Source organism: Eubalaena glacialis, chromosome 9, assembly GCF_028564815.1.
Source record: "Eubalaena glacialis isolate mEubGla1 chromosome 9, mEubGla1.1.hap2.+ XY, whole genome shotgun sequence".
Taxonomy (NCBI): Eukaryota; Metazoa; Chordata; class Mammalia; order Artiodactyla; family Balaenidae; genus Eubalaena; species Eubalaena glacialis.
In genome coordinates, this window is record NC_083724.1 from 44991582 (window position 1) to 45018859 (window position 27278).

The 27278-nt window shown below is 38.5% G+C and overlaps 1 protein-coding gene across 3 annotated transcripts in view; it reads right to left on the reverse strand.

The window, feature by feature from the left end:
• The window catches only part of PCSK5 (proprotein convertase subtilisin/kexin type 5), a 451917-nt gene that overhangs the window by 143235 nt on the left and 281404 nt on the right, over positions 1-27278 (reverse strand). For all 3 annotated transcript variants that reach the window (XM_061200330.1, XM_061200331.1, XM_061200332.1), the window contains exons 13-16: positions 25965-26101; positions 17352-17495; positions 13240-13342; positions 11483-11676 (exon numbers count right to left, since the gene is read on the reverse strand). In XM_061200330.1, the coding sequence (XP_061056313.1) occupies positions 11483-11676; positions 13240-13342; positions 17352-17495; positions 25965-26101 (578 nt within the window). The remainder of the gene's footprint in view (positions 1-11482; positions 11677-13239; positions 13343-17351; positions 17496-25964; positions 26102-27278) is intronic.

A 27278-nucleotide genomic window follows, 5' to 3' on the forward strand; every position in this document is an offset into this window, starting at 1 on the left:
TGCAAGGTAAGGGTTGATTATTCTTGCGTTGTTTAGTGTCTTAAACTTTATAGCAGCTGGAGACTTGATACCTTCTCTGAGATGCAAGTGGATTCTAACCTCATGTGTATGTAGACTTGAATGAAGCTTTGTCTATAGGCTTCTCTATCTGCTCTTTTTTTATTTTATTTTTATTTTTGGCTGTGTTGGGTCTTCGTTTTTGTGCGAGGGCTTTCTCTAGTTGCGGTGAGTGGGGGCCGCTCTTAATCGCGGTGCGCGGGCCTCTCACTGTCGCGGCCTCTCTTGTTACGGAGCACAGGCTCCAGACGCGCAGGCTCAGTAGTTGTGGCTCACGGGCCTAGTTGCTCCGTGGCATGTGGGATCTTCCCAGACCAGGGCTCGAACCCGTGTCCCCTGCATTGGCAGGCAGACTCTCAACCACTGTGCCACCAGGGAAGCCCCTCTATCTGCTCTTTAAATGCTGGTGTTCTTCAGGGTTCCACAGAGAAGCACTGCTTTAATGGATCCCTCTAAGGATCCTCCTGGAAGTCCATTTCCTTTCTCAATTCTGAGCCCCTTGGCCTGAAATATGAAGTCCTTTACAATCTATGATCTCCCCCTCATAGTGTCATTGAGACTACTGGACATGGCATAGGCTCCAAAGCCAGAGGACCTAGATTTGTGTTATGCTTTTAGCATTTCCAGTGGGCAAGTTCACAGTCTCTGTTCTCCCATTTGTTAACTAAATATTACAATAATGCCTACCTCTCAGCTTGTCTTGAGGAGTTAATGACATTATTCAAGGGAACTGTAAATATGTTGGCGGTAATTACTGCTAGTCACGATCATGCATAATCACTATGTTATATGTAAATGGACTCATTAAAGGAGGAAATTAAAACAAAAGGCAATTGCATAGAAGGAGAGAGATGCACAGACCACTTGTATCAGCAAAGTAATTGTTTAAATAGCCTTCTTTAATTATCTACCTTCCAGGCTCTGGCAAAAGAACTGGTTCTCTCAATTATCTTTATCCTATCGTATACCATCTAGAACCAAATTCCTTTTCCAAGGCTCAGCCTTCTTGAAAGAATTTTGAATTTATTCTTCAGGGAATCCTACTTATTTCTGATCCCTTTTCTAAAAATTTTTATTGAAGTATAGTTGATTTACAATGTTGTGTTAATTACTGCTGTACAACAAAGTGATTCAGTTATACATATATACACATTCTTTTTTATATATTCTTTTCCATTATGGTTTATCATAGGATATTGAATATAGTTCCCTGTGCTATACAGTAGGACCTTGTTGTTTATCCATTCTATATAGAAAAGCTTACATCTGCTAACCCCAACCTCCCACTCCATCATTCCCCTTTGGCAAGCACCAGTCTGTTCCCTATGTTCCTGATTTCTGTTTCTGTTTCATAGATAGGTTCAGGTTCATTTGTGTCTTATTTTAGATTCCACATATAAGTGATATCATATGGTATTTGTCTTTCTCTTTCTGACTTACTTCACTTACCGTGATATTCTCTACTTGCATTCATGTTGCTGCAAATGGCATTATTCTTTTTTATGGCTCTGAGTAGTATTCCATTATGTGTGTGTGTGTGTATGTATATATTTATATACATACACACACACACACATCTTCTTGATCCATTCATCTATCTATGGACATTATGTCTTGGCTATTGTGAATAGTGCTGCTATGAACATAGGGGTGCGTGTATCTTTTTGAATTATAGTTTTGTCCGGATATGTGTGCAGGAGTGAGACTGCTGGATCATATGGTTGTTCTATTTTCAGTTTTCTGAGGAACCACCATACTGTCTTCCACAGTGGCTGCACCAACTTATATTCCCATTAACAGTGTAGGAGGGTTGCCTTTTCTCCACACCCTCTCCAGCATTTGTTATTTGTAGACTTTTTTTTTTTTTTAAATTTTATTTATTTATTTATTTATGGCTGTGTTGGGTCTTCGTTTCTGTGCGAGGGCTTTCTCTAGTTGTGGCAAGTGGGGGCCACTCTTCATCGCGGTGCGCGGGCCTCTCACTATCGCGGCCTCTCTTGTTGCAGAGCACAGACTCCAGATACGCAGGCTCAGTAATTGTGGCTCACGGGCCCAGCTGCTCCGTGGCATGTGGGATCTTCCAGGACCAGGGCTCGAACCCATGTCCCCTGCATTGGCAGGTGGATTCTTAACCACTGCGCCACCAGGGAAGCCCCCTATTTGTAGACTTTTTAATGGTGGCCATTCTGATCGATGTGAGGTGGTACCTCATTGTAGTTTTGATTTGCATTTCTCTAATAACTAGAAATGGTTGAGCATCTTTTCATTTGCCTATTGGCCATCTGTATGTCTTCCTTGGAGAAATGTCTATTTAGGTCTTCTGCACATTTTTCGACTGGGTTATCTGTTTTTCTTGTTGTTCAGTTGTATGAGCTGTTCTTATATTTTGGAAATTAAGCCCTTGTCTGTCGCATGATTTGCAAATATTTTTTCTCATTCTGTATGTTGTCTTTTCATTTTGTTTATGGTTTCCTTTGCTGTGCAAAAGGTTGTAAGTTTGATAGGTCTCATTTGTTTATTTTTGTTTTTATTTCTACTGCCTTGAGAGATTGACCAAAGAAAACAGTGATATGATTTATGTTAGAGAATGTTTTGCCTATGATCTCTTCTAGGAGTTTTATGGTGTCATGTCTTATGTTTAAGTTTTTAAGCCATTTTGCATTTATCTTTGTGTATGGTGTGAGAGTGTGTTCTAACTTCACTGATTTACATGCAGCTGTCTAACACTCCCAACACCACTTACTAAAGAGACCGTCTTTTTCCCATTGTATATTTGTGTCTCCTTTGTTGAAGATTAATTTACTGTAGATGTGTGGCTTTATTTCTGGGCTCTCTATTCTGTTCCATTGATCCATATGTCTGTTTTTGTGCCAATACCATGCTGTTTTGATTACTGTAGCTTTGTAGTATTGTCTGAAGTCTGGGAGGGTTATGACTCCTGCTTTGTTCTTTTCTTCAGGATTGCTTTGGCAATTCTGGGTCTTTTATGGTTTCTTATGAATTTTAGGATTATTTGTTTTAGTTCTGTGAAAAAATTCATGGGTAATTTGATAGGGATCACATTAAATCTGTAGATTGCTTTGGGTAGTATGGCCATTTTAACAATACTAATTCTTCCAATCCAAGAGCATGGAATATCTTTACATTTCTTTGAATCATCTTCACTTTCCTTTATTAATGTTCTATAGTTCTCAGCATATAAGTCTTTCACCTCCTTGGTCAGGTTTATTCCTAAGTCTTTTATTTTTGGGGGTGCAATTTTGAAAGGTATTGTTTTTCTACATTCCCCTTCTGATATTCATTGTTGGTGTAAAGAAATGCAACTGGTTTCTGTATGTTAATCTTGTATCCTTCTACCTTGCTGAATTCGTTTATCAGTTCTAGTAGTTTGTGGTGGAGTCTTTAGGGCTTTCTATACATGTAATCATGTCATCAGCATATAATGACAACTTTACCTCTTCCCTTCCAATTTGAATACCTTTTATTTATTTTTCTTGTCTGATTGCTGTGGCTAGGACTTCCAATACTATGCTGTATAGAAGAGATGAGAGTGGGCATCCCTGTCCTTCTCCAGATTTTAGCGGGGAGGCTTTCAGCTTTTCACAGTTGAGTATTATCTTGGCTGTGGGTCTGTCATAAATACCTTTTATTATATTCCACCCCCCCTTAAAATTTTTATTTTATATTGGAGTATAGTTGATTAACAATGTTGTGTTAGTCTCCGGTGTACAGCAAAGTGATTCAGTTATACATATACATGTATCTATTCTTTTTCAAATTCTTTTCCCATTTAGGTTATTACAGAATATTGAGCAGAGTTCCCTGTGCTGTACAGTAGGTCCTTGCTGGTTATCTATTTTAAATATAGCACTGTGTGCATGTCAATCCCAAACTCACACTCTATCCCTCCCCCCCCCAACCCGTCCCCTGGTAACCATAAGTTCGTTCTCTAAGTCTGTGAGTCTGCTTCTGTTCTGTAAAAAGGTTCATTTGTATCCTTTTGTTTTAAAGATTCCGCATGTAAGTGACATCATATGATATTTGTCTTTCTCTGTCTGACTTACTTCACTCAGTATGACAATCTCCAGGTCCATCCATGTTGCTGAAAATGGCATTATTTCATTCTTTTTTATGGCTGAGTAATATTCCACTGTATATATGTACCACATCTTCTTTATCCATTCATCTGTTGACGGACATTTAGGTTGCTTCCATGTCTTGGCTATTGTAAACAGTGTTGCAGTGAACACTGGGGTGCATGTATCTTTTCGAAGTATGGTTTTCTCGGTATATATGCAGGAGTGGGATTGCTGGATCATATGGTAGCTCTATTTCTAGTTTCTTAAGGAACTTCCATACTGTTCTCCATAGTGGCTGTACCAAGTTACATTCCCACCAACAGTGCAGGAGGGTTCCCTTTTCTCCACACCCTCTCCAGCATTTATTGTTTGTAGACTTTTTGATGATGGCCATTCTGACGGGTGTGGGGTGATATCTCATGGTCATTTTGATTTGCATTTTTCTAATTACTAGTGATGTTGAGCATCTTTTCATGTGCCTCTTGGCCATCTGTATGTGTTCTTTGTAGAAATGTCTATTTAGGTCTTCTGCCCATTTTTTGATTGGGTTGTTTGTTTTTCTGATATTGAGCTGCATGAACTGTAAATTTTGGAGACCATTCCCTTATCAGTCACATCATTTACAGATATTTCTCCCATTCTATGGGTTGTCTTTTCATTTTGTTTATGGTTTCCTTTGCTGCACAAAAGCTTTTGAGTTTAATTAGGTCCCATTTGTTTGTGTTTGTTTTTATTTCTGTTACTCTAGGAGATGGATCAAAAAAGATATTGCTGAGATTTATGTCAAAGAGTGTTCTGCCTTTGTTTTCCTCTAAGAGTTTTATAGTGTCTGGCCTTACGTTCAGGTCTTTAATCCATCTGGAGTTTACTTTCATGTATGGTGTTAGTGAGTGTTCTAATTTCATTCTTTTACATGTAGCTGTCCAGTTTTCCCAGCGCCACTTATTGAAAAGCCTGTCTTTTCTCCATTGTATATTCTTGCCTCCTTTGTCAAAGATAAGGTGACCATAGGTGCGTGGGTTTATCTCTGGGCTTTCTATCCTGTTCCATTGGTCTATATTTCTGTTTTTGTGCCAGTACCATACTGTCTTGATTACTGTAGCCTTGCTGTATAGTCTGAAGTCAGAAATCCTGATTCCTCCTGCTCCGTTTTTCTTTCTCAAGATTGCTTTGGCTATTTGGGGTCTTTTGTGTTTCCATACAAATTGTAAAATTTTCTGTTCTAGTTCTGTGAAAAATGCCATTGGTAATTTGATAGGGATTGCACTGAATCTGTAGATTGCCTTGGGTAGTGTAGTCATTTTGGCAATATTGAGTCTTCCAATCCAAGAACATGGTATATCTTTCCATCTGTTTGTGTCATCTTCGATTTCTTTCATCAGTGTCTTATAGTTTTCTGAGTACAGGTCTTTCGCCTCCTTAGGTAGGTTTATTCCTAGGTATTTTATTCTTTTTGATGTGACGGTAAATGGTGTTCCTTTAATTTATTTTTCTCATCTTTCGTTGTTAGTGTATAGAAATGCAGCAGATTTCTGTGTATTAATTTTGTATCCTGCAACTTTACCGAATTCACTGATGAGCTCTAGTAGTTTTCTGGTAGCATCTTTAGGATTTTCTATGTATGGTATCATGTCATCTGCAAACAGTGACAATTTTACTTCTTCTCCAATTTGGATTCCTTTTATTTTCTTTTCTTCTGTGATTGCCATGGCTAGGACTTCCAAAACTGTGTTGAATAAAAGTGGTGAGAGTGGTCATCCTTGAATTGTTCCTGATTTTAGAGGAAATGCTTTCAGCTTTTCACCATTGAGTATGATGTTAGCTGTACGTTTGTCATACATGGCCTTTATTATGTTGAGGTAGGTTCCCTTTGTGCCTACTCTCTGGAGAGTTTTTATCAGAAATGGGTGTTGAATTTTGTCAAAAGCCTTTTCTGCATCTACTGAGATGATCTTGTGTTTTTTGTCTTTTCTTTTGTTTATGTGGTGCATCACATTGATTTGCGTATGTTGAACCATCCTTGTGAACTTGGGATGAATCCCACTTGGTCATGGTATATGATCTTTTTTATGTGTTACTGGATTTGTTTTGCTAATATTTTGTTGAAAAATTTTGCATCTATATTAATCAAAGATATCGGCCTGTAATTTTCTTTTCTGGCAGTGCCTTTGTCTTTTATTGGTATCATGGTGATGGTGACTTCATAGAATATCTTTGGGAGTGTTCCCTCCTCTTCAATTTTTTTGGAAGAGTTTGAGAAGGATCAGTATTAAATTCTTCTTTGTATGTTTGGTAGAATTCACCTGTGAAGCCATCTGTCCTGGACTTTTGTTTGTAGGCAGTTTTTAGATTACAGATTCTATTGCACTTCTAGTGATCAGTCTGTTTAAATTATCTACTTCTTCTTGATTCAATTTTGGTGAGCTCTGTGTTTCTAGAAAGTTGTCCATTTCTTCTAGGTTGTAGAATTTGTTGGCATATAATTGTTCATAGTATTGCCTTATGATTTTTTGTATTTTTGTGATATCAGTTGTTATGTCTCCTTTTTCAGTTCTTATTTTGTTTATTTGGGTTCTCTCTCTTTTCTTCTTCGTGAGCCTGGCCAGAAGTTTGTCAGTCTTCTTTATCCTTTCAAAGAACCAGCTCTTGGTTTTATTGATTTTTTTCTATTATTTTTTAATCTCTATTTTATTTATTTCCTCTCTGATCTTTATTATTTACTTCCTTCTGCTGACTTTAGGTTTTGTTTGTTCTACTTTTCCCAATTCTTTTAAGTGGTAGGTTAGGTTGTTATTTGAGATTTTTCTTGTTTTTTGAGGAAGGTCTGTGTCGTTATGAATTTTAAGAACTGCTTTTGTTGCATCTCATAGATTTTGTATGGTTCTTTTTATTGTCATTTGTTTCAAGGTATTTTTAAATTTCCTCTTTGATTTCATTGTTGACCCACTAGTTTTTTTTTTTTTTAATTATTTATTTTTGGCTGCGTTGGGGCTTCGTTACTGCATGTGGGCTTTCTCTAGTTGCCGCGAGTGGGGGCTACTCTTCATTGCGGTGCGCGGGCTTCTCATTGCGGTGGTTTCTCTTGTTGTGGAGCCCGGGCTCTAGGTGCGCAGGCTTTAGTAGGTGTAGCACACTTGCTCAGTAGTTGTGGCTCGCGGGTTCTAGAGCGCAGGCTCAGTAGTTGTGGCGCACGGGCTCAGTTGCTCTGCGGCATGTGGGATCTTCCCGGACCAGGGCTCGAACCCGTGTCCCCTGCATTGGCAGGCAGATTCTTAACCACTGCGCCACCAGGGAAGTCCCAACCCATTAGTTTTTTAGTAGCATGTTGTTTAGTCTCCATTTCATCATTTTTCTCTAATTTCTTTTCCTGTGGTTAATTTCTAGTTTCATGCCATTGTGGTCAGAAAAGATGCTTGAGATAATTTCTATACTGTTAAATTTGTTGAGGCTTGTTTTGTGCCCTAGTATGTAGTCAATCCTAGAGAATGTTCTATGTGTACTTGAAAATAATGTGTATTCTGGTTTTTTTGAATGTAATGTCCTGAAAATATCCATGAAGTCTAACTGTTCTATTTTATCATTTAGGATCTCGGTTGCCTTATTGATTCTCTGTCTAGAAGATCTGTCCATTGATGTGAGTGGGATGTTAAAGTCTCCTACTATTATTGTATTCCTGTCAGTTTCTCCTTTTATGTGTGTTAGTATTTGTTTTATGTATTTGTGTACTCCTATATTAGGTGCATATATGTTGACAAGTGTTCCATCCTCTACTTGTATTGGTCCTTTTATCATTATATAGTATCCTTCTTTATCTTTCTTTATGGCCTTTGTTTTAAAGTCTATTTTGTCTGATATGAGTATTGTGACCCCTGTTTTCTTGTCATTTCCATTTGCATTAAATATCTTTTCCTGTCTCCTCACTTTCAATTTATGTGTGTCCTTTGCCCTAAAGTGGATCTCTTGTAGGTAGCATATTGTAGGCTCTTTTGTTTTTTATCCAATCTGCCACTCTGTCTTTTGATTGGAGCATTTAGTCCATTGACATTTAAGGTAATTATTGATAGATATGTATTCATTGCCATTTTAAACCTTGTTTTCCCATTGACTTTATATTTCTTTTTTGTCCCTTTCTTTTTGTTTTTCCTGTTGTGGTTTGATAATTTTCTTTTGTATTATACTTAAGTTCTCTTCTTTTTGGCTTTTGTGAATCTATTGTATGTTTTTGATTTGTGCTTAGCCTGTTTTTCAAGTATGTTAACCCCTTCCTATATCTACTTGCCTTAGACTGGGAGTCATATAGGCTCAAACACATTAGAGGAGGAAAAAAATCTACATTTTTTACTCTCCTTCCCCACATTTTATGATTTTGATGTCTTCTTTTACATCTTCATCCTTTTGCTGTTCATTGTGGTTATCATCACTTTCACAGAAATTTTTTGATCTTTAAAAAAATCTGTGTCTGGCTTATTTAAGTGATTTACTTTCCAGCTGTGATTTTCTCTTTCCTATAGAGTTTTAGTTCTTTTCTATTTAGAGAAGACCTTTCAATATTTCTTTTGGGATCGGTTTAGTATTGCTGTATTCTTTAGTTTTTGCTTGTCTGAGAAATTCTTTCTCTCTCCTTCTTTTCTAAATGATAATCTTGCTGGGTAGAGTATCCTAGGTTGCAGATTTTTCCCTTTCAGGACTTTGAATATATCTTGCCACTCCCTTCTGGCCTGCAATGTTTCTTTAGAGAAATCAGCTGATGGCCTTATGGGGGTTCCCTTGTAATTAACTCTTTGTTTTTCTCTTGCTGCCTTTACAATCCTCTCTTTAACTTTTGCCATTTTTATCATAATATGTCTTGGTGTAGGTCTGTTTGGGCTTATCTTGTTTCGGACCCTCTGTGCTTCCTGTACCTGGATATCTGTTTCCTTTTTTAGGTTTGGGAAGTTTTCAGCCATAATTTCTTCAATTACATTTTTGATCCCCTTTTCTCTTTCTTCCCCTTCTGGAATCCCTATTATGCATAGATTGGCATGCTGTATATTATCCCATAGGTCTCTTATATTGCTTTCATTTTTTTTTTCTTCATTTGGCTTTCTGTCTGCTGTCCTGATTGGGTGATTTCCATTATTCTATCTTCCAGGTCACTTACTCATTCTTCTGCATTATTCATTCTGCTATTCATTGCCTTTAGCTCAGTTTTGTCTCTGCAAATGAGTTTTCTAATTTTTCTTGGTTCCTATTTATAGTTTCTAATTCCTTTTTACAGTACTCTGCATTTCTGTCGATAGCCTTTCTTAATTCCTTCAGTATTTTCATTATCTCCTTTTTGAAATTGGTGTCTATTAATTAGACTGAAGAGGTCTGTTTCATTGTTTGTTCTTTCAGGGGAATTCTCTTGGTCTTTTAACTGGGAGTGGTTCCTCCCCTACTTTATTTTACTTATATTTCTCTTACTCTGTGAGTTTAGGAGAAACCATTATCTACTGTGGTCTTGGAGGGCTATTTATATGTGGGGGCATCCTTGTGTAGCTTGTGTGGGTTTAATATATTTGGTGTGAGGGCTGTTTTTAGTAGAGGTGCCTGTTGCCTCTTTCCTCAGCATGTGCTGATCATTAGCCCCTTAATATGGGGTGTGCAGATGTGATGGCTGGTGCCATTCCTGGGGTTCTTGGTGGCGGTGGCAGCTCAGGTGCACCCCCGGAGTGCACCATGGTGGCTTAGGCAGCTCATGACCACTCCTGGGGTCTGGGAGGGTGGCGGCGGTGGTGGCTTGTGACCTCTCCTGGCATCTTTTCCAAGGCTCAGCCTTCCTGATTGAATTTTGAATTTTTTCTTCAAGGAATACTACTTACTTCTGATCCCTTATGTCCCCTCCCCATTCTCATTTTTCTCTTTCTTTGTCACATTGCAGCTTATGTTCCAAATTTTGGGAAAAATAAAAACTACTGGGGAACCCGTCCCCATTGCTCTAAAGGGTAAGCCAAGAGCCCCATCTCCCTCATAGAGAAAAGCCTGCCTTTGAATCAAGAGTGAATTTGACTTGTTAAGTAGCAAAAGTATCCACTTCAAAATTCTTTCCTGGTTTTTAAAAAAAAAAAAAAAAAAAAACTCTTGTTCAGACAAATTATCCAGAGCTCAGAAATAAAGCAAAAGATACCTGCAGCCCTTGTCAGGGCCATACCAGAACACTGTCAAAAAGAGGTGTGCCCAAGGATTATGGAATTCTCTAGGCAATGTACCTTTGTCTGTTCACTAATGACATTTGATTAGGGCCCACATTCTGTGAAGCCACATGTTAATTTACAGATTTTTGTTTGATAAAGTTCCACATGATTTCTGTCCATTTGAAAAAATAACCCCCCAAAATTCTAATTGTACTGCCATGCAGGATATTATTCAGTTTTGTCTCTAACTCAGCAAATGGACTTCATTTTGCCTTTCCTGGTGGACTAAGATACCTGATAGTCTTTGAACCCACTTATCACCTTGTAGTTTTCCTCATTAATGGGTTAAGTAAGTTGTTGACATATTTCCATTCTCTATTTACATGAAAGTCACGTTTTTAACCTTGTTGATATCATATAGGGGCCTGCTTCCTTTGCTTAGTGTGCAGAAAAGAGCAGGCCTGGCTGCTATCCTTATAAGGTTGGCCCATGGCTGACATCTGGGAAGTTGGATTTTATGAAGTTTCCCGCCACCCTGATAAGAGTGGCTCATGGAGCCTAAACAGTTTGTACAAACAATATGGTTTGCACTGAATACCAGCTTTCCTTCTAGGAGTCTGGAATTTTGGTATGTGCCAGGCACAGGGTGCCTTCATAACCAGACCCTAATAACAACCCCAGGTCCTGAGACTCTAGGGAGGTTCCCTGGTAGATGACATTTCATACATGTTGTCACAAATTGTTGCTGGGGGAATGAAATGTATCCTGTGTCACTCCATTGGATGAAAACTTGCACCTGGTTTCCTCCAGACTTTGTCCCACGTGCCTTTTCCCTTTGCTGATTTTACTCTGTATCCTTTTACTGTAATAAGTCATAATTGTGAGTTCATGAGTACAATGATATACTGAGTCTTGTGGGTCCTCCTAGCAAGTCACTGCTTCAAGGGGTCCTCGGGCTCATCCCCAGATTCAGTTAGTTATAGGCATTTTTACATAAATTATTTTTTTGCAAATTTTTCTACAAATTAATTTCCACAAAACAATTGTAAAGTGTTCTCTTAAAAACTGGCTAGATCCTGTTTGATGTTAAGCAAGGCCCAGATTTCATGGAGGAGGACTATCCCTCCCAAGATCAATCAAGTGAAAACCTTACATTTCCTCTCTAAAAACCAAATTTTGGAATCAACTCACTGGTGTCCTGATACGATCCATCAGGGCAGTGAGTGACACAACTGTTCGTTTCCTCATTCAGGAAGTATCCATATTTACAGGACAGGCACTGGTCCCCATGGCTCCCAAAGCAGGACTCGCAGTTGGGGGCACACTTTCTGCATCGCTTCTTGTCGGCGTGGTAGTGGCCAGCGGGGCAGCTGGAGACACAGATTCTGCATTGTGGAATAATAAGAAAGAAGGGCAGTGTCACCAGAGATTCAGTCCTGAGTGAGTGAGGTGCTGAGCACATAGCTGTCCTCACTCTCAAAATCCTTTCTAACCATGATGGTAACACCACATCCAAAGGGCCAAATTCTGTTGGTTAAAGCCTTCTCCTATGTAGGGTGCTGACGTAGCACTGCAGTTACATAATACCAAGTCCACCAAGTAAGGCATGTCTTGGTCCAAACCATCTTCCAGTTCGGGTCTAGCTTTTAAAGGGGATGATGGTTAGAAACTGAGTCTCACCGAGAAGGTTGTGCTGTTGGGTTGAAGGGAAAACATGTGCAAACCATGATTTTATGCAAAAAGTCCCTAATAAGGGGTTACTTCTATTGTTGTGTTTGTCATATGAATCCTGTGTGTATGGGTGGTGAGGGTGATGGTGGTTGTACGCTACTGTCTAAATTAATATAAATATATTTAGGGAGTTCCCTAGTGGTTAGGATTCCGGGCTTTCACTGCTGTGGCCTGGGTTCAGTCCCTGGTTGGGGAACTGAGATCCTGCAAGCTGTGCAGTGTGGCCAAAAAAAAAAAAAAAGTATTTAAATTTATGTTGTTTATGATAAACAAAAAAATGACTACCTTGCTTGCCCATAACTGAAGGTCTGGGCTTTATGTATTCAGTTAACAAGTACTTACTGAGTACCAATTAAACATCAGGCATTTGCTAGGTCTAGGAGCTAATGAGAGGGGCTGAGGTAGCCAAGGGGCTTTCCCTTTAAGGAATTTATTTTAATTAAAAAAAATTTTTTTAGACATTTTTAAACTTTAATTTTATATTCCCTTTAAGGAATTGAAATTCCAGCGTGGATGTGACAGGAACAGGACCACGCCTGGGTGACTGGAGTGTGGATGCACCGCAAGTCGGCTCCCTATGAGTTTCCTCCTGAAAGAGGAGGGGGAGGTGGTAGGGATGTGAGAGACACGCCTGGAAGAGCACGGCCTCTTATGGGCAGTCACTGTTCCATCGCCCTCCCTGTGGTTACATATCTGCTTGAGTCAGAAGCCAGGGGCTCAGAAGCACAGGGTCCAAGCAGGCCCGCCTCAGTGCCCAGAGTGGAGTAGTGAGAACGTGCAGGGGCCAGCAGCTTTGCCACATGGAGGGCTTACACTTTGGGGAATTCGGGAAAGCATCCATTTCGCTTGTGTACTGGCATTTTCATGAAGGGCAAATGCAGCTGTGGCATCAAACATCAACGGGATAGAAAGGTCTAGAGGGGAAGACCAGGCATGTGCATAGCTAGTCCCTCCCCATCATCCTTTGAAATGTGAGAAAAGACGTTTGCAGTTTCCTAGCCTACAGGTCCATTGGATGTTTTGTAATTCAGTATCAGTTTCACCGTTCTGAATGATGCAACGAGGTGGGGGGACGGGGTGGGGGGGGCAGCAGCATCTCTTCTGGGCTTCGGTCCTGGTGGGAGAACATGGAACACACTGCCTGTGGTGACCCTGTGGGAGCTCCCAGGAACACCAGGGGGCGTGCTTCAGGGGGTCTGATGTGGCTTCTCTCTTACCTGGTGTTGTTTTTCAGCTTGTAGTAGTAGTGCAAACAGTCATTGCAGTGGTCCGGTCCTGGCCCATCACAGCCTACCTCACTGCACTCAGGGTCACAGGGACCTTCCAAAAGAAATCAGAACAACACTTGGAAAAAATGATTTTAAAGCAGGTAAGCTTTACCTTGAATTATAAATAGGCGTTTTTCTCCCTTAGGCAGTGAGAGTTTTCTTTAAGAGTTTCTAATGCAGTGAGGTAGAGCTGGAGAAATGTTCAATGTGGCTGTAAGCCCAGAGTGAACTCTTTTTTTGGGAAAACCTCAATTACCTAAGTATCAAGCATGTAAATCCTAGTCAGGGCCTGGTCTTCAAAGCACACATATGGTTGCCTTGCGGGAGAAGACAATTAATTCAGAATTCAAAAGAACAATGCCATTGCAGCAACTAGAAAAAAACTGATTGCAATTAAATATGCATAATGATAAAAATGTCGGATAGAAAAATGAGAATTTAAGCTGTTGACAGAAAGGAAAAAAGGGTTATTATTCAATGCCCTGACCAGATTGTCTCTCTCATGCAAGGTCATTAAAGCCACTGAGTACCTCTGAGATACTGGAGCCAGCAAGAAACATCATAATGGCATCTGGCACAATTTTATCAGCATCTCATTTTGGATTACAAAGCAGGTACTTCAGGCACAGATAATAGATTTAAAATTGCGTCCTACCCATAGGCCAATGGGCAACTCAACAAAAGAAAACTACACACACATTTTAAAGATGCAAGCAAGCTTAAAGAATTCCAGACCTGGGATGAAGGTTCCTAATCTCTCTTGCTGTGTAATTCTTTGGTAAAGAGCTAGAAAGAATGCACAGGCAGAAAAAAATGCCAGAAAGATGGAGCTATTTTGTGATTGATGGAAAGTTTTCTAATGACATGGGCTAGTTATAGATATTTTGCTTGCTTGACTAACTCCCTTTTTTCTTGTTTTCCATATTTTGAGAGATTTGGTCTCATAATCTTCAAGCTCTTTCCCATTGAAAACTCATATGATTTTTAACTAGCAATAAACATGGTGCATGAAATGCACAAAAAGTAAGTCAAGGGTACCAGAAATGTCTTGAGCCATACTTATTTTAATCAAAAGGACTTACTTTTGTTGAAACTTGGTCTCCTTTAGTCATTGTAGGACTACGTTCTACAGTTACTGAATTGAAACATAAAATGGTAGAAGTGGGGAGGAATGACTTAGAGAAAAATCTAGTAGTCAAACACTGTCATTTGACAGATAAAAAAGATTTTCCAAGAGTTACAGTGGCTTGTCCAGTATCATATGGCTAAGAGAGCTGGGATCAACAGAGGTCCTGCTTCTTATTCTTAGTCCAGGTCTCCTACTTAGAGGTAGTAAATCGTGACCTTTGGATCTGAATGGAAATGAGTTATTTCAAAATGCTGCAGACTTGAAGTATATTTCTGATTAATCATGAGTCATTTGACAGCACTGTTTATCTCTATTTTCCCAAAAGCCTTAAAATTGGTCTTTAAATTTCACAGCTAGTGCAACTTGGAACATTTTAGCTGACTGCTATGGTACGTGAGGAGAGAGTGTCTCTGCTGTGTAAGGGTTGAAGTGCACCCGGCTGTGGGTCCCACAGTCCCTGGAATTCGATGAAACAGTACAGGGATCTGGTTATGATAATGCCATCTGTGCCTCTAGAGAGGCTGACTTCTTAATGAAGGTGAAAATCACAGCTCTGAAGAAAAGGAATCATGGCTGGCTCTAAATTTTCACCAGATGATTTCTACAATTAAAAAAAAAAACCCAAACCACTTATTCTTGATATGTGCCAAAGAGCTGTGTATGGCAAGTTCATATGCTGTGCTGTTTCTTTCATAATCTTAAACTGTCCCAGATGCAATTTAGCAGTTTAGGTTGCTGGGTAATAATGAAATAATTGTCTTTGTTCTCTCACAAGCGCCAATGTGGACATTTTGGAGATGTAGTGAGAAAAACCATAAAGATGTATAACTGTTCAGAATTTTAACATTACCAAAATTTGAATTGGAAACATACTGTAAGGCACATAGTAATATACTACTATTAATTATGCTCCATTTATGTTTTTAGATATGCTTTCTCCCATCAGAGAAGACAAAATGGTTTGCTGGTTATAACATCAGTAGTAATGTTATAAGCTCAAAGCAGAATAAGACAAAAATTGAATACAATCTAGTTCTGGTTAGCTCAGTTGGTCTGAATTCTCTAAGCTTATTATTAACACAGGGATACCACCTGTTTAGAATAAAGGGAACCAAATGCATATTTATTTAAAATACTCTGTTAAAGTGATTAATGGAAAAGAATCTTAGAGAGCTGAGCTGCAAGAAAAAAAAAATAGTTCCTGTCTAAAGGTATGTTAAACTGCTATTTACAAACAGTTCTCCATTAGGAGAAGCTTTGTTCATTAGGTGTTATATATCATATCCCAGAAGGACTGAATGCTGCTGGAAGTGGTAGCCAATGCAACAAGACAAGAATCAGAAATACACTGGGAAAGAGAAAAAATAATTTGCAGATGATATGGCTACAGTACCTAACTGCCCCAGAGAATCAACTCTAAAACATACAAATTAATAAAGTTAAGCAAAATGGCCAGATGTAAGATAAACACACAATAGCCAACAGATATCCCTGATACCAGCATATAATAGTTAGAAAATATGGAATATTTTCCACTACAGTAGCAACAAAACCCAAAATACTTAGGAATAACACTACATAAAATTAAAAGATTTCAGTAAAATGGGACATGGTCTATGTTTTGGATGGAAAGACTGTATGTCGTAAAAACAGTTCTTCCCATAAGATTGCATGTAAATTCAAACTAAATTTCAATGAGATTTTTAAAGGGGGATTTAAGAATTGCTATGAGAACAAGAAGTAGACGTTCAACAGATATTAAAATACAGTGTGGGTGCTACTGGATCAAGAATTATTAGATTGGTAAATCGGAAAAGGTGGTACCAGAAGAGACCTGGTATAAGAACTTACCATACTGTTTGTTAGTTATAAAGGAAACATCCTAAACTAATAAAAGAAAGGATGGCAACTCAGTTATTGATGTTAGTCTGTTTGGAAAATAAAGACAGAACTTCACAATATATATTAAAAATCAAAGATTACAAAAAAATAATCCATGTGAATATTTAGCTGATTTTAAAGAATAAACATTCTGTAAAAAAGAAATTACAAATGTTATCTGAAACTATAAACTCTGCTCTCCAATTTCCTTTTTCTCTCAAAACAACACAAAACAAAAAGTATATTTCAGAAGCAAGTGATAACAGAGAAAATGTTTTCAGCAAATATGAGACAATGTGAGAATCAGTAACATACAAAGAGTTTTTATAAATAAGAAAATTGCTGCCACTTTGAATAGAAAAGTGAGTAAAAGACATATTTCATTCAGAGAACACAAAGGAAAAAATGTTTAGATTTACTAGCAATCAAAGCTATAAAAATTTAAACATGTTCTTTTCTTTCTTTTTTTACTTTTTTCTTTCCACTTAACGTGCAGGAATGAGTGTAGTAAACACTCACACAGTGGTCACAGTGCAGACTGGTATATCTTGTCTGGAAAGCAACATGACAAACCATATCCAAGCCCTAAAACTGATGATTCCCTTTGATGCAGTAATTCTTAGAACTCTATTTTAAAGACATAGTCAAAGATATAGTCAAAAACTGAAACCTTATTTAAAATAGTATAAAACTCTAAGCAGACTACACAACCCAGGTTATGGATTAAATATATTACAGTACAATCACAGGATGGACTCTTATGCTGCCTTTTAAATATGTGTTCTAAGGATACTTGACAACAGGGAAATATGCTCTTAATGATACCTGTAATGGAAAAAAAAAGAATATGAATGTTCTATATACAGTGTGATTTTAGCTTTGAAGAAAACATGAATATTTGAATACTTGAATGTATACATACCAATATTTAAGGGATAGAAAGGAAGACGAAATAAAATATATCAGAATATGAGTAGAAGTTTATCTCTTTGGGGGAATGATGCATGAGTTTTCTTTCCTTAGCCTGCCTCCCCATTGGAAGCCAGCTCACCTGCATAATCCTCTGTCCCATAGTCATCAGTGGGGTCTTCAACACGGCTATACCGGACACGTTCCACTTTAGGAAACTCATTGGTGGGTGAGTATGGCTGCACGGAGGTGCCATAGAGGACCAAAGACCATTCTTTCAATTTACCTTGGGAAATAATGAAAGCATATCATGACCAAACATTCCCTCCTTAGCTTTATAATTTCTTTAATTCCTTCACACTGAGGAAAAAGCAAGAGTAGAAGAATTGTGGGAAACAGATTCATATGAATCATTGCATCAGATACAGGGCTAGAAACGCACTTTCCAATGCTTGCAGAGTTAACTATTTAATAATTCACATACCACATATTTACTGAGCAGCAAACGTAGGATACACCTTAATTGAATCAGCATTTTTTGTGTGTGTGAGAAACAAACACATCTCAGATTTCTGGATCAAGGGCTGAGTTTCAAATTATGGATATTTAAGAGAATCCCAGAATTTTACAGAAGGCCTTCTTTTTCTAGGTATAAAGGTCTTACATAAATTTTTAAAAACTGTTGGCATTATCTGACTTGTTTATCAAAAAAAGATGAAAACAACTACTTTGTTCCACCTGAAATGTTAAGAATACATCACTACATTATCCTGTAGACATGTGCTGTCCAATGATAGCCACTAGATCCATTTGGATATTTCCGTTTAAATTAACTAAAACTTAAAACTTCAGTTCCTCAGTTAGACCACATTTCAAGTGCTCAGTAGCCATATGTGGCTAGTGGCCACTACAATGAACAGCACAGATACAGGAAACATTTCTACCACTGGCAGAATGTTCTCCTAGGCAGTGCTGTCATAGAGCATTTTCTGGTCAAGGGTGCTTGGAGATGTGAGGGAAGTGTAGGCCTTCAAGGAACATTTGCTTTAGTTTAGTCCTTATTTATACATTTATTTCTTAGCTTTATAAAACTAAAGTCTTTAATGCAAAAAGTAAACAAACAGAAAACAACTGTCTCCTGGCCGTTAAGCTTAATTTGGTTCTTTTTTTTATATGAATCTTAAATAAAAATTATTAAGACAAAACCATTAAAAACATGGAAATATGCTGGCAGGAAGGTAGGATACCCTTCCCCCCACCTTAGGTCTCCTCCTCACCTTGGCCTAATACAGAGAATCCAGGCAAGGTTAGGGTTGGGCTCTGTCACAGCCCAGAGAGTGATGAATTTCAGGTGTCTGCTAATTCATCTATTAGCATCTATAATCACCATCAAATTGATGCTTATTTTCTATAAGTGCTTACTATATGCTAAGTAAGTTTTATTCCATTCAGTGGTATCAACAACTGGGAAATAGGTACTTGTATTCCCAATATATAGATGAGGAAACTGAGGCACAGAGGTTGGTAACTTTCCCAAGGGCAGTAAAAGGACAGACTGATATCAAAATCTATTTGGGGGTTCTGATTTAAGATGGTAATATAGGAAGATCCTGAATTCACTGCTTCCCATAAACTTGCTGAATCTATAGCCACATATGGAACAATTTCCTCTGGGAAAAAACCCCCAGACTAACTGAGTGGCTCCTATGCATCAGGCAAACAAGAAAACCCCAGATCAAAATGGGTAGGAGAGGCTTAGATGCATCTTACCATAAACCCCACCCCCCAGTGCTACAACACACAATCGAGAGGGGACTCAAAAACCCCCAGCTTCTCCCCGAGTGAAAGGTTTGAGCCCCACATTGGGTACCACAACTTTTAAGACCTGCACCTGAGAGATGAGCCCCCAAACCATGTAGCTTTGAAACCCAAAGGGGCTTGGGTCCACAAGACCGTAGTGAACTGAGCAGTTCTTAAAGAGCTCACCTGCGTGGACTCTCACTCCAGGGTGCTGTGCAGAGGCAGTCGACTGAAAAGCACCCAGACTTTCTGTGAAAAAGGCTTATTTGCTTATCTTAAAGCACTGGCTGAGGGTCAGGCATCTAATTTAACATATAGAAAAGGGCCTACTGAATACTGTCCAAAGATGGAGGCTCACTGGAGCCATCTGTGTGTTCTCCCTTGGCCTGCTCCAGCTTGCTGGTACCAACAAGAAAGGAGCTTGTACTCTCAGCTGGCACCTAGGGGACACCTCTAGGTTGCTGGCTCTGGTGGCCAGTGTGGCTTAGGCTCACGGGTCCCCTAGGACTCTGAACAAAATTGACAAACCTTTAGGTAGCCTCACCAAGAAGAAGAGAGAGAAGACTCAAAATCAGAAATGAAAGAGGAGACATTTTAACTGATACCAGAGAATTACAAAGGATCATAAAAGACTACTATCAGCAATTATACCCAACAAACTGGAGGACCTATAAGAAATGGATAAATTCGTAGAAACATACACTCTACCAAGACTGAATCATGAAGAAATTGAAGATTTGAACAGACCAATTACTATAAGGATCAATAATCAAAAACTTCCCAACAAAGGAATGTCCAGGATTAGACACCTTCACTGGTGAATTCTACCCAACAGTTAAAGAAGAATTAATACCAATCCTTCTCAAGCTCTTCCAAAAAATAGAATAGGAAGGAATACTTTCAAACTCATTTTATGAGGCCAGTATTACCCTGATATCAAAAACAGACAAGGATGCCACAAGAAAAGAAAATCCCTGATAAACATGGATGCAAAAATCCTCGACAAAATATTAGCAAACAATACAACAATACATTAAAAGGATCATACATCGTGATCAAATGGGATTTATTCCAGGGATGAAAGGATGTTTCAACATCTGTAAATCAATGTGATTTGACACAGTAACAAAATGAAGCATAAAACTCATATAATTATCTCAATAGATGCAAAAAAGCATTGACAAAATCCAACATCCATTTATGATAAAGACTCTCTACAAAGTGGTTATAGAGGGGACATACATCAACATAATAAATCAGGAACAAGGATGTAGGCAGGAAAAAGAAATAAAAGGCATCCAAGTTAGAAAGGAAGAGGTAAAACTGTTACTATTTGTGAGATGACATGATATTATATATAGACTCCACCAAAAAACTTAGAACTAAGCAACAAATTCAGAAAAGTTTCAAGATACAAAATCAGTATACAAAAATCTGTTGCATTTCTTTACACTAACGATGAACTATCAGAGAAATTAAGAAAGCAATCCTATTTACAACTGCATCAAAAGAATAAAATACCTAGGAATAAATTTAACCAAGAAAGTGAGAGATCTGCACGCTGAAAACTATAAGAAATTGATGAAATAAATTGAAGACACAAATAAATGGAAAGATATTCCATGCTCATAAATTAGAAGAATATTGTAAAGATGTCCATACTACCCAAAGCAATCTACAGATTCAATGTAATCCCTAGGAAAATTCCAAAGGCATTTTTCACAGAAATAGAACAAACAAACCTAAAATTTTTATGGACCCACAAAACACCCCAAATAGCCAAAGCAATCTTGAGGAAGAAGAACAAAGCTGGAGGTATCATGCTCCGTGATTTCAAACTATACTACAAAGCTATAATAATCAAAACAGTATGTTATTGACATAAAAACAGACACATAAATGAATGAAACAGAATAGCAAACCCAGAAATAAACCCACACATATAGGGTCAATTGATTTATGACAAAGGAGCCAAGAATATACAATGGGGAAAAAGCAGTCTTCAATAAATGGTGTTAGAAAAACTGGACCACTAACACCATGCACAAAAACTAACTCATAATGGCTTAAAGATTTGAATGTAAGACCTGAAACCATAAAACTTCTAGAAGAAAACCTAGGTGGTAAACTCCTTGACACTGATCTTGGGAATGATTTTTTGTATTTGACAACAAAAGCAAAGGGAACAAATGCAAAAATAAATAAGTGGGACTACATCAAACTATAGAGCTTCTGCACAGCAAAGGAAACCAGCAACTAAATGAAAAGGTAACCTATGGAAACTATTTGCAAATCATATATCTGGTAAAGGGTTAATAACCAAAATATGTAAAGATCTCATACAACTCAATAGCAGAAAAATAATCTGATTAAAACATGGGCAGAGGATCTAAATAAACATTTTTCAAAAGAATACATACAGATGGCCAACATGAAAAGGTACTCAACATCACTAATCATCAGGGAAATGCAAATCAAAACCACAATGAGCTATTACCTTACACCTGTTAGAATGACTATTATCAAAAAGACAAATATCGGTGAGGATGTGGAGAAAAGGGAACCCTTGTGCACTGTTGGTGGGAATATAAATTGGTACAGCCTCTCTGGAAAACATTATGGAGTTTCCTCAAAAAATTAAAAATAGAACTACCATATGATCCAGCAATTCCACTTCTGGGTATCTATCTGAAAAACAAAAGAAAAACACTAACTCTTAAAGTTACACGTACCCACATGTTCACTGCAGCATTATTTACAATAGCCAAAACAAGGAAGCAACCCAAATGTCGACTGATGGATGAATGGGTAAAGAAAATATATGTGTATATATATGTGTATATATATGTGTATATACACACACACACACACACACACACACACACAATATTACTGGGCCATAAAAAGGGGGAATCTTGCCTTGTGTGAAAACTTGGATGGACCTTCCTAAGTGAAGTAAGTCAGACAGAAAAAGACAAATACTGTATGATCTCACTTACATGTAAAGTCTTAAAAAACTAAAATACAAAAAGTAAAAGACAGAAATCATAGATACACAGAACAGATTGGTGGTTGCCAAAGGCAGGGGGTAGGTAGGGGTGGGTGAAATAGGTGAAGGGGGTCAAAAGATACAAAGTTCCAGTTAAAAAACATATAAGTCCTGGGGATGTAATGTACAGCATGGTGAGTATAGTTAATAGTAGTGTACTGTATATTTCAAAGTTGTTAAAACAGTGTGTCTTAAAAATTCTCATCACAAGAAAAAAAATTTTGTAACTGTGAGGTGATGGATGTTAACTAGACTTACTGTGGTGATCATTTCACAATACATACAAATATCAAATCATACAGTTGTACACCTGAAACTGATATTTCAATTATCCATCAATTAAAAAAAATTATGTATCCAAATCTTGCATTCTTAAACTATTATATAATTCTGCCTTCCTTGTCATTTCTAGGAGTTGAGGAACTTGAAGTTTAAAAATGAACATATTCTGGGCCACATTCATTGTTTTCTGACATCTGCATTGGGCCAGCACACTGGTTTATATTTGGTTTGCCCTCTGCCAGGTTTTCTTTGGACTCACTTGTTAATGACTATGCTATTCATAATTAGGGTGTTGTTCAGTCTCAGAATTTCAAGTGGTAGACATTAAGTAGTGTCAAGAAATGAATGACTACCTGAAATTAATGACCAATCTGACTGCCTTTAGGTAGCAATGCAAAAGAGAACCTATTTTCCTTATGGCATCTCTCAAGTGCACAAATGGAACACTTAATACAAGGACACTATGTCAGCTACTCTAAAACCTGGTCCATTTAACTTAAGATGATTTTATCTAAAAGTTCACCCTTGTAAATGTTTAAAGAGTGCTGACTCATAACTGATTATTTCCCTTGGTGCCATTTCTGAAGTACATCATAAGCCCGCTGGGCAGTTTATCTCTTTATTTTTCACTTATTATGTAATTTTATTTCCTTAGGATCTCTGCCACAATTCACATCAAATGCTGCCATATTTGGGCCGTCAATTTTTCCCTCCCCTGTCACTTTTCCATTTGCTAAATTCTATAGCAGACTTTGCAATAGATACTGCAACATCTTGTGAAAAATAGCAGTGTAAATGCAGGATGAGAAAAAATCCATTCTACTTGCTAACACTTAAGTGCAATCTGCCCAAGATAGAAAACCCAAGATAGATTTAATATGCAATGAAACAAAAACAACAACAAAAACCCCTCCAAAAATCCTTAGTATGTGTTTTAATAATAAGCAAATGGGAAGAAATAATGTACAAATACAAACTCAGTTTAGAGCCACGAACCTCCGTACTTGGGAATGATTCTACCATTTAATTGGGCTAGAAGATTCTATGTCTCCAACTGAATTTCGAGTAGCTTACTAAAGAAACCCCTCATTAATTAGAGGACTGTACACCATAGGAACAATGATAGAAACACACAAACACACAGAGAAAAGTAAAAGTCCCTTTTCAAAGTTGTGTCTAATTCCGAACTGAAAGGTTGGTTGAAGAAAGGATACCTGGAGACCATGTGTTTCTATTAAAGCCTCCTGACCCCAGGCTGTATAGCATTAGGGTATCTCTCTTCTGACACAAAAGAACATCTCTAAGATGACTGGAGGTGACTGGGGTTAAACGCACACATTTAAACAGTATAAGGAGAAGCCAGTGATATGAAATGGACAACTCTACATGATCTGGAATACTGCAGAGAGCTTTTAACACAGATAATCACGGTAAACTCTGGATAGACTCTGAACTCCTTGAGGGCAGAGAGATTTATGTTAGCCTCTCATGCTTGCACACCAACCCCAGGTCTACCATTAGTATGCCCCTAGGGGCAGTCTATGCTTGTGGGGAGGAGCATTTTATCACTGACATTCTTTAGAATGGTGGTAATAAAGAGTCACTTTTATAACTGTCTTAAATTCTCAATAGATAATGCACCCCTTATGTCTGTACCCTAGGCTGCACCCCTGTTGGTACACAACTGCCACGTTTGGACAGTGTTTATTTCTCTGGGATCTCTTGAGATGTAAAAGCCCTGTAGTGACACGTGCTGATGGATCTCCTGGGAGCTGCCCTTTGGTCAGGGCAGCCCAGTCCAGTCACCATGCCTGCCATTGCCCCTGAGCGCCATGACACAGCACATCTCCACAGCATGAGCAGTAAGCCTGGCCTGAAAAGAAGAGGGAAGGAGAGAGGAAGGTCCTGGGAACTAACTAGATTAGGAACAAGTGAAAGTTGTCTGGAGGGCTTCCCTGGTGGCGCAGTGGTTGAGAATCTGCCTGCCAATGCAGGGGACACGGGTTCGAGCCCTGGTCTGGGAGGATCCCATATGCCGCGGAGCAACTAGGCCCGTGAGCCACAACTACTGAGCCTGCGCGTCTGGAGCCTGTGCTCCGCAACAAGAGAGGCCGCGATAGTGAAAGGCCCGCGCACCGCGATGAAGAGTGGCCCCCACTTGCCGCAACTAGAGAAAGCCCTCGCACAGAAACGAAGACCCAACACAGCCAATAATAAATAAATAAATAAAATTAAAAAAAAAGAAAGTTGTCTAGAAACCAGGGTCTAGTTTATTTGAATGTTTTCTATCAGCTCTGCCTTGTTGACAAATATCTGATTTCTGAATAAAACCTTGGCAACCATTATATCCATGGTGCATGCTGGAAGTGAGCTGGACCCAGATACTCTTTCACAAAACTTTTATCCTGGTTCATTGTGACCTTGCCACCATGCTGGTTTTGATTTCCCTGAGTATGGGACCACTGTGGCAACACAGATGAACCACATCACAGAATAAGGGAAAAGAGATGGCTAAACTGTGTGCAGAAAATGGATCTCTCAGAATGAGGAACTTTCCTTCACTGGTGGGCAAAAGAGTGGCAAATGTACGGTTCACGCCTGCGTTCTGCTGTTTGCTTCTTTTGCCCGATGCAACCCACAGTATCTGAATGAATCATACCCTTACAATTAATTACAGAATGTTGGGTTAAATTATTCTGTGATGAGGAGAGGACTTAGAATTGGATGTCAGCCCTAAAACTGCCCTCAAGCCTGGTTCTTCTGCAGATGGACTGGACAGAGCATTGAGAAGCATAAACTTATTAGACGATGGAAGATGGGTCCACAGCTGGGTGGGAGGCTGGGGTAGTCATCAAACAGATCACTTGTTACTGAGCCAAGTACTACTTAGGGCTCCATCATAGGCAACACAGGCTGCTGCAAAAATACTGTTCAATCTCCCATCTCATGCTGCATTTGTACTTGTCCTTATTTTATGTTACAAACAAGGTTCATACGTTAGCAAGAAGAGGGAAATAGACCATATGCGGCAACAGAGTCAGACCACCTGAAAATAACTCTGTTAACATCATTCATTTCCATGTTTTACGTATCAGGAAGGTTTTCTCTTTACTTAGCTCTTGGGCTCACAAAGGGCAGAATTCCTATGCATGCATTCTCTTTAGTGGTAACCAGTTTAGCTGGCATAGGCCAGGCTCAATGTCTTGTCTGCATTGAAAATTAAATTTAAAGTAAACTCAGAAAAAAGATAGTCAAGGGAACTTGTCTCCTCTTATGACCATGCAGTTTAACCCATTGTAGGTAGACAAGGCTGGCTTGTTTATTGACAAAGAAAGTAAGGGAAACTGGTTAGAGATATGGACCATATATTCTGAAATATCAATCAATAGCTGTCGTGTTTCATCTTGTACTTATATCTAAATACTTATTCTTGAACTTGTATCCTTAAATTACTACTTTTCTAATGGTGATCTTGAGAATTGGAGTACAGGAAGACAACTCAAAGCACACGATCATATGATAAAGGATAAAATTGATATATGAATGTGAAACACATTCCTTGGCCAGAATATACTCCATCATTTTTCTGTACAATAAGTCAAATTATAGAAAGGGGGTTCTCACCTGGAGTCTTGAAGTTCCTCAGCTGAGAGGGGGTATCATAAACTTCCAGGATCCAGTCACCAGCAGCTTGTTCTCCCCAGCAATGAATGGTCATGAACTCCCAATTTTTAAATCCTTCCATGGAATGATCAAAAAGCCTGAGAGAGAACCATAAAACATTGTTTTTGTATGTTATTTAAAATCTAGTGAGTGTCAAGTCAAGACCATGATCGATGATCTCTCTGTATCTATCAGCATGTTCAGCTCAACACTGGAGGTTGTCTTCATCCTGGGCATCACCGATTAGTAGATCCAAATATATGTTTATCATTGTTCTACCAGAGGGAAACAGGCATGGGGCTGGCTGTACGGTAACAAATCTGGGAGGGATAATGATGTGGGTATCAGGGAACCTAGGCTAAGACTCTACTCACAAGCCTGGTAGTACCAAGAGTTGAAGATGTGGAGCAACTGAAGCTCTTTTACACTGCTGATGGAAATGCAAAATGGTGCAGCTGCTCTGAACAATAGTTTGACAATTCTTACCATATGACTAAACAATACCCCCCCCACCAGATATTTACCCAAGAGAAGTGAAGACATACGTCCACACAAAGAACTCCACATGAAGGCTCACAGCAGCTTTATTCATAATCATCAAAAACTGTTAGCAATTCAGATATCCATCAACTGGTGAATGGGTAAACAAATTATGGTATATTCACAGAACGAAATACTACCTAGTAATAAAAACTGTTGAACTGCTAATAACTGCAACAGCATGAATGAATTTCGAAGGCATTAAGCTAAGTGGAAAAAGTCAGACACAAAAGATCATGCACTATCTGATTCAATTTATATGACATTCTAGAAAATACTACTTAAACAGAAACAGATTAGTGGCTGCCAGGGGCTAGGAGGTAGGAGGCAGGGGCATGGTGGAAGTTTTGGGAATGAAGGAACTGTTTTATACCTTGAAAATAATGGATGGTTATGCAACTATATATATTTGTCAAAACTTATTATTCACATTAAAAAGTGAATTGTATGTAAATTGCTCCTCAATGAAAAACCATGCCCATTAATCTTATCCAGTTCAGGGAGTCATGCCTGGAACTGCAGCCTAAATTCTGCCCTTCCAGCCCTTCTAATAATTTTCTAAGTTCCTAATTCCCTATATGAAATCTCTTCCTGCTTGAAATCACTGGAATTACTTCTGTTTTCTGTGAAGTAATCCTGAGGGATACAAAATATAAAGGAAAATAAAAAGAATCCTCATCAAGAATCAAGAGATGTCAATAGATATGTATAATAGATATGTATAAAATAGATATG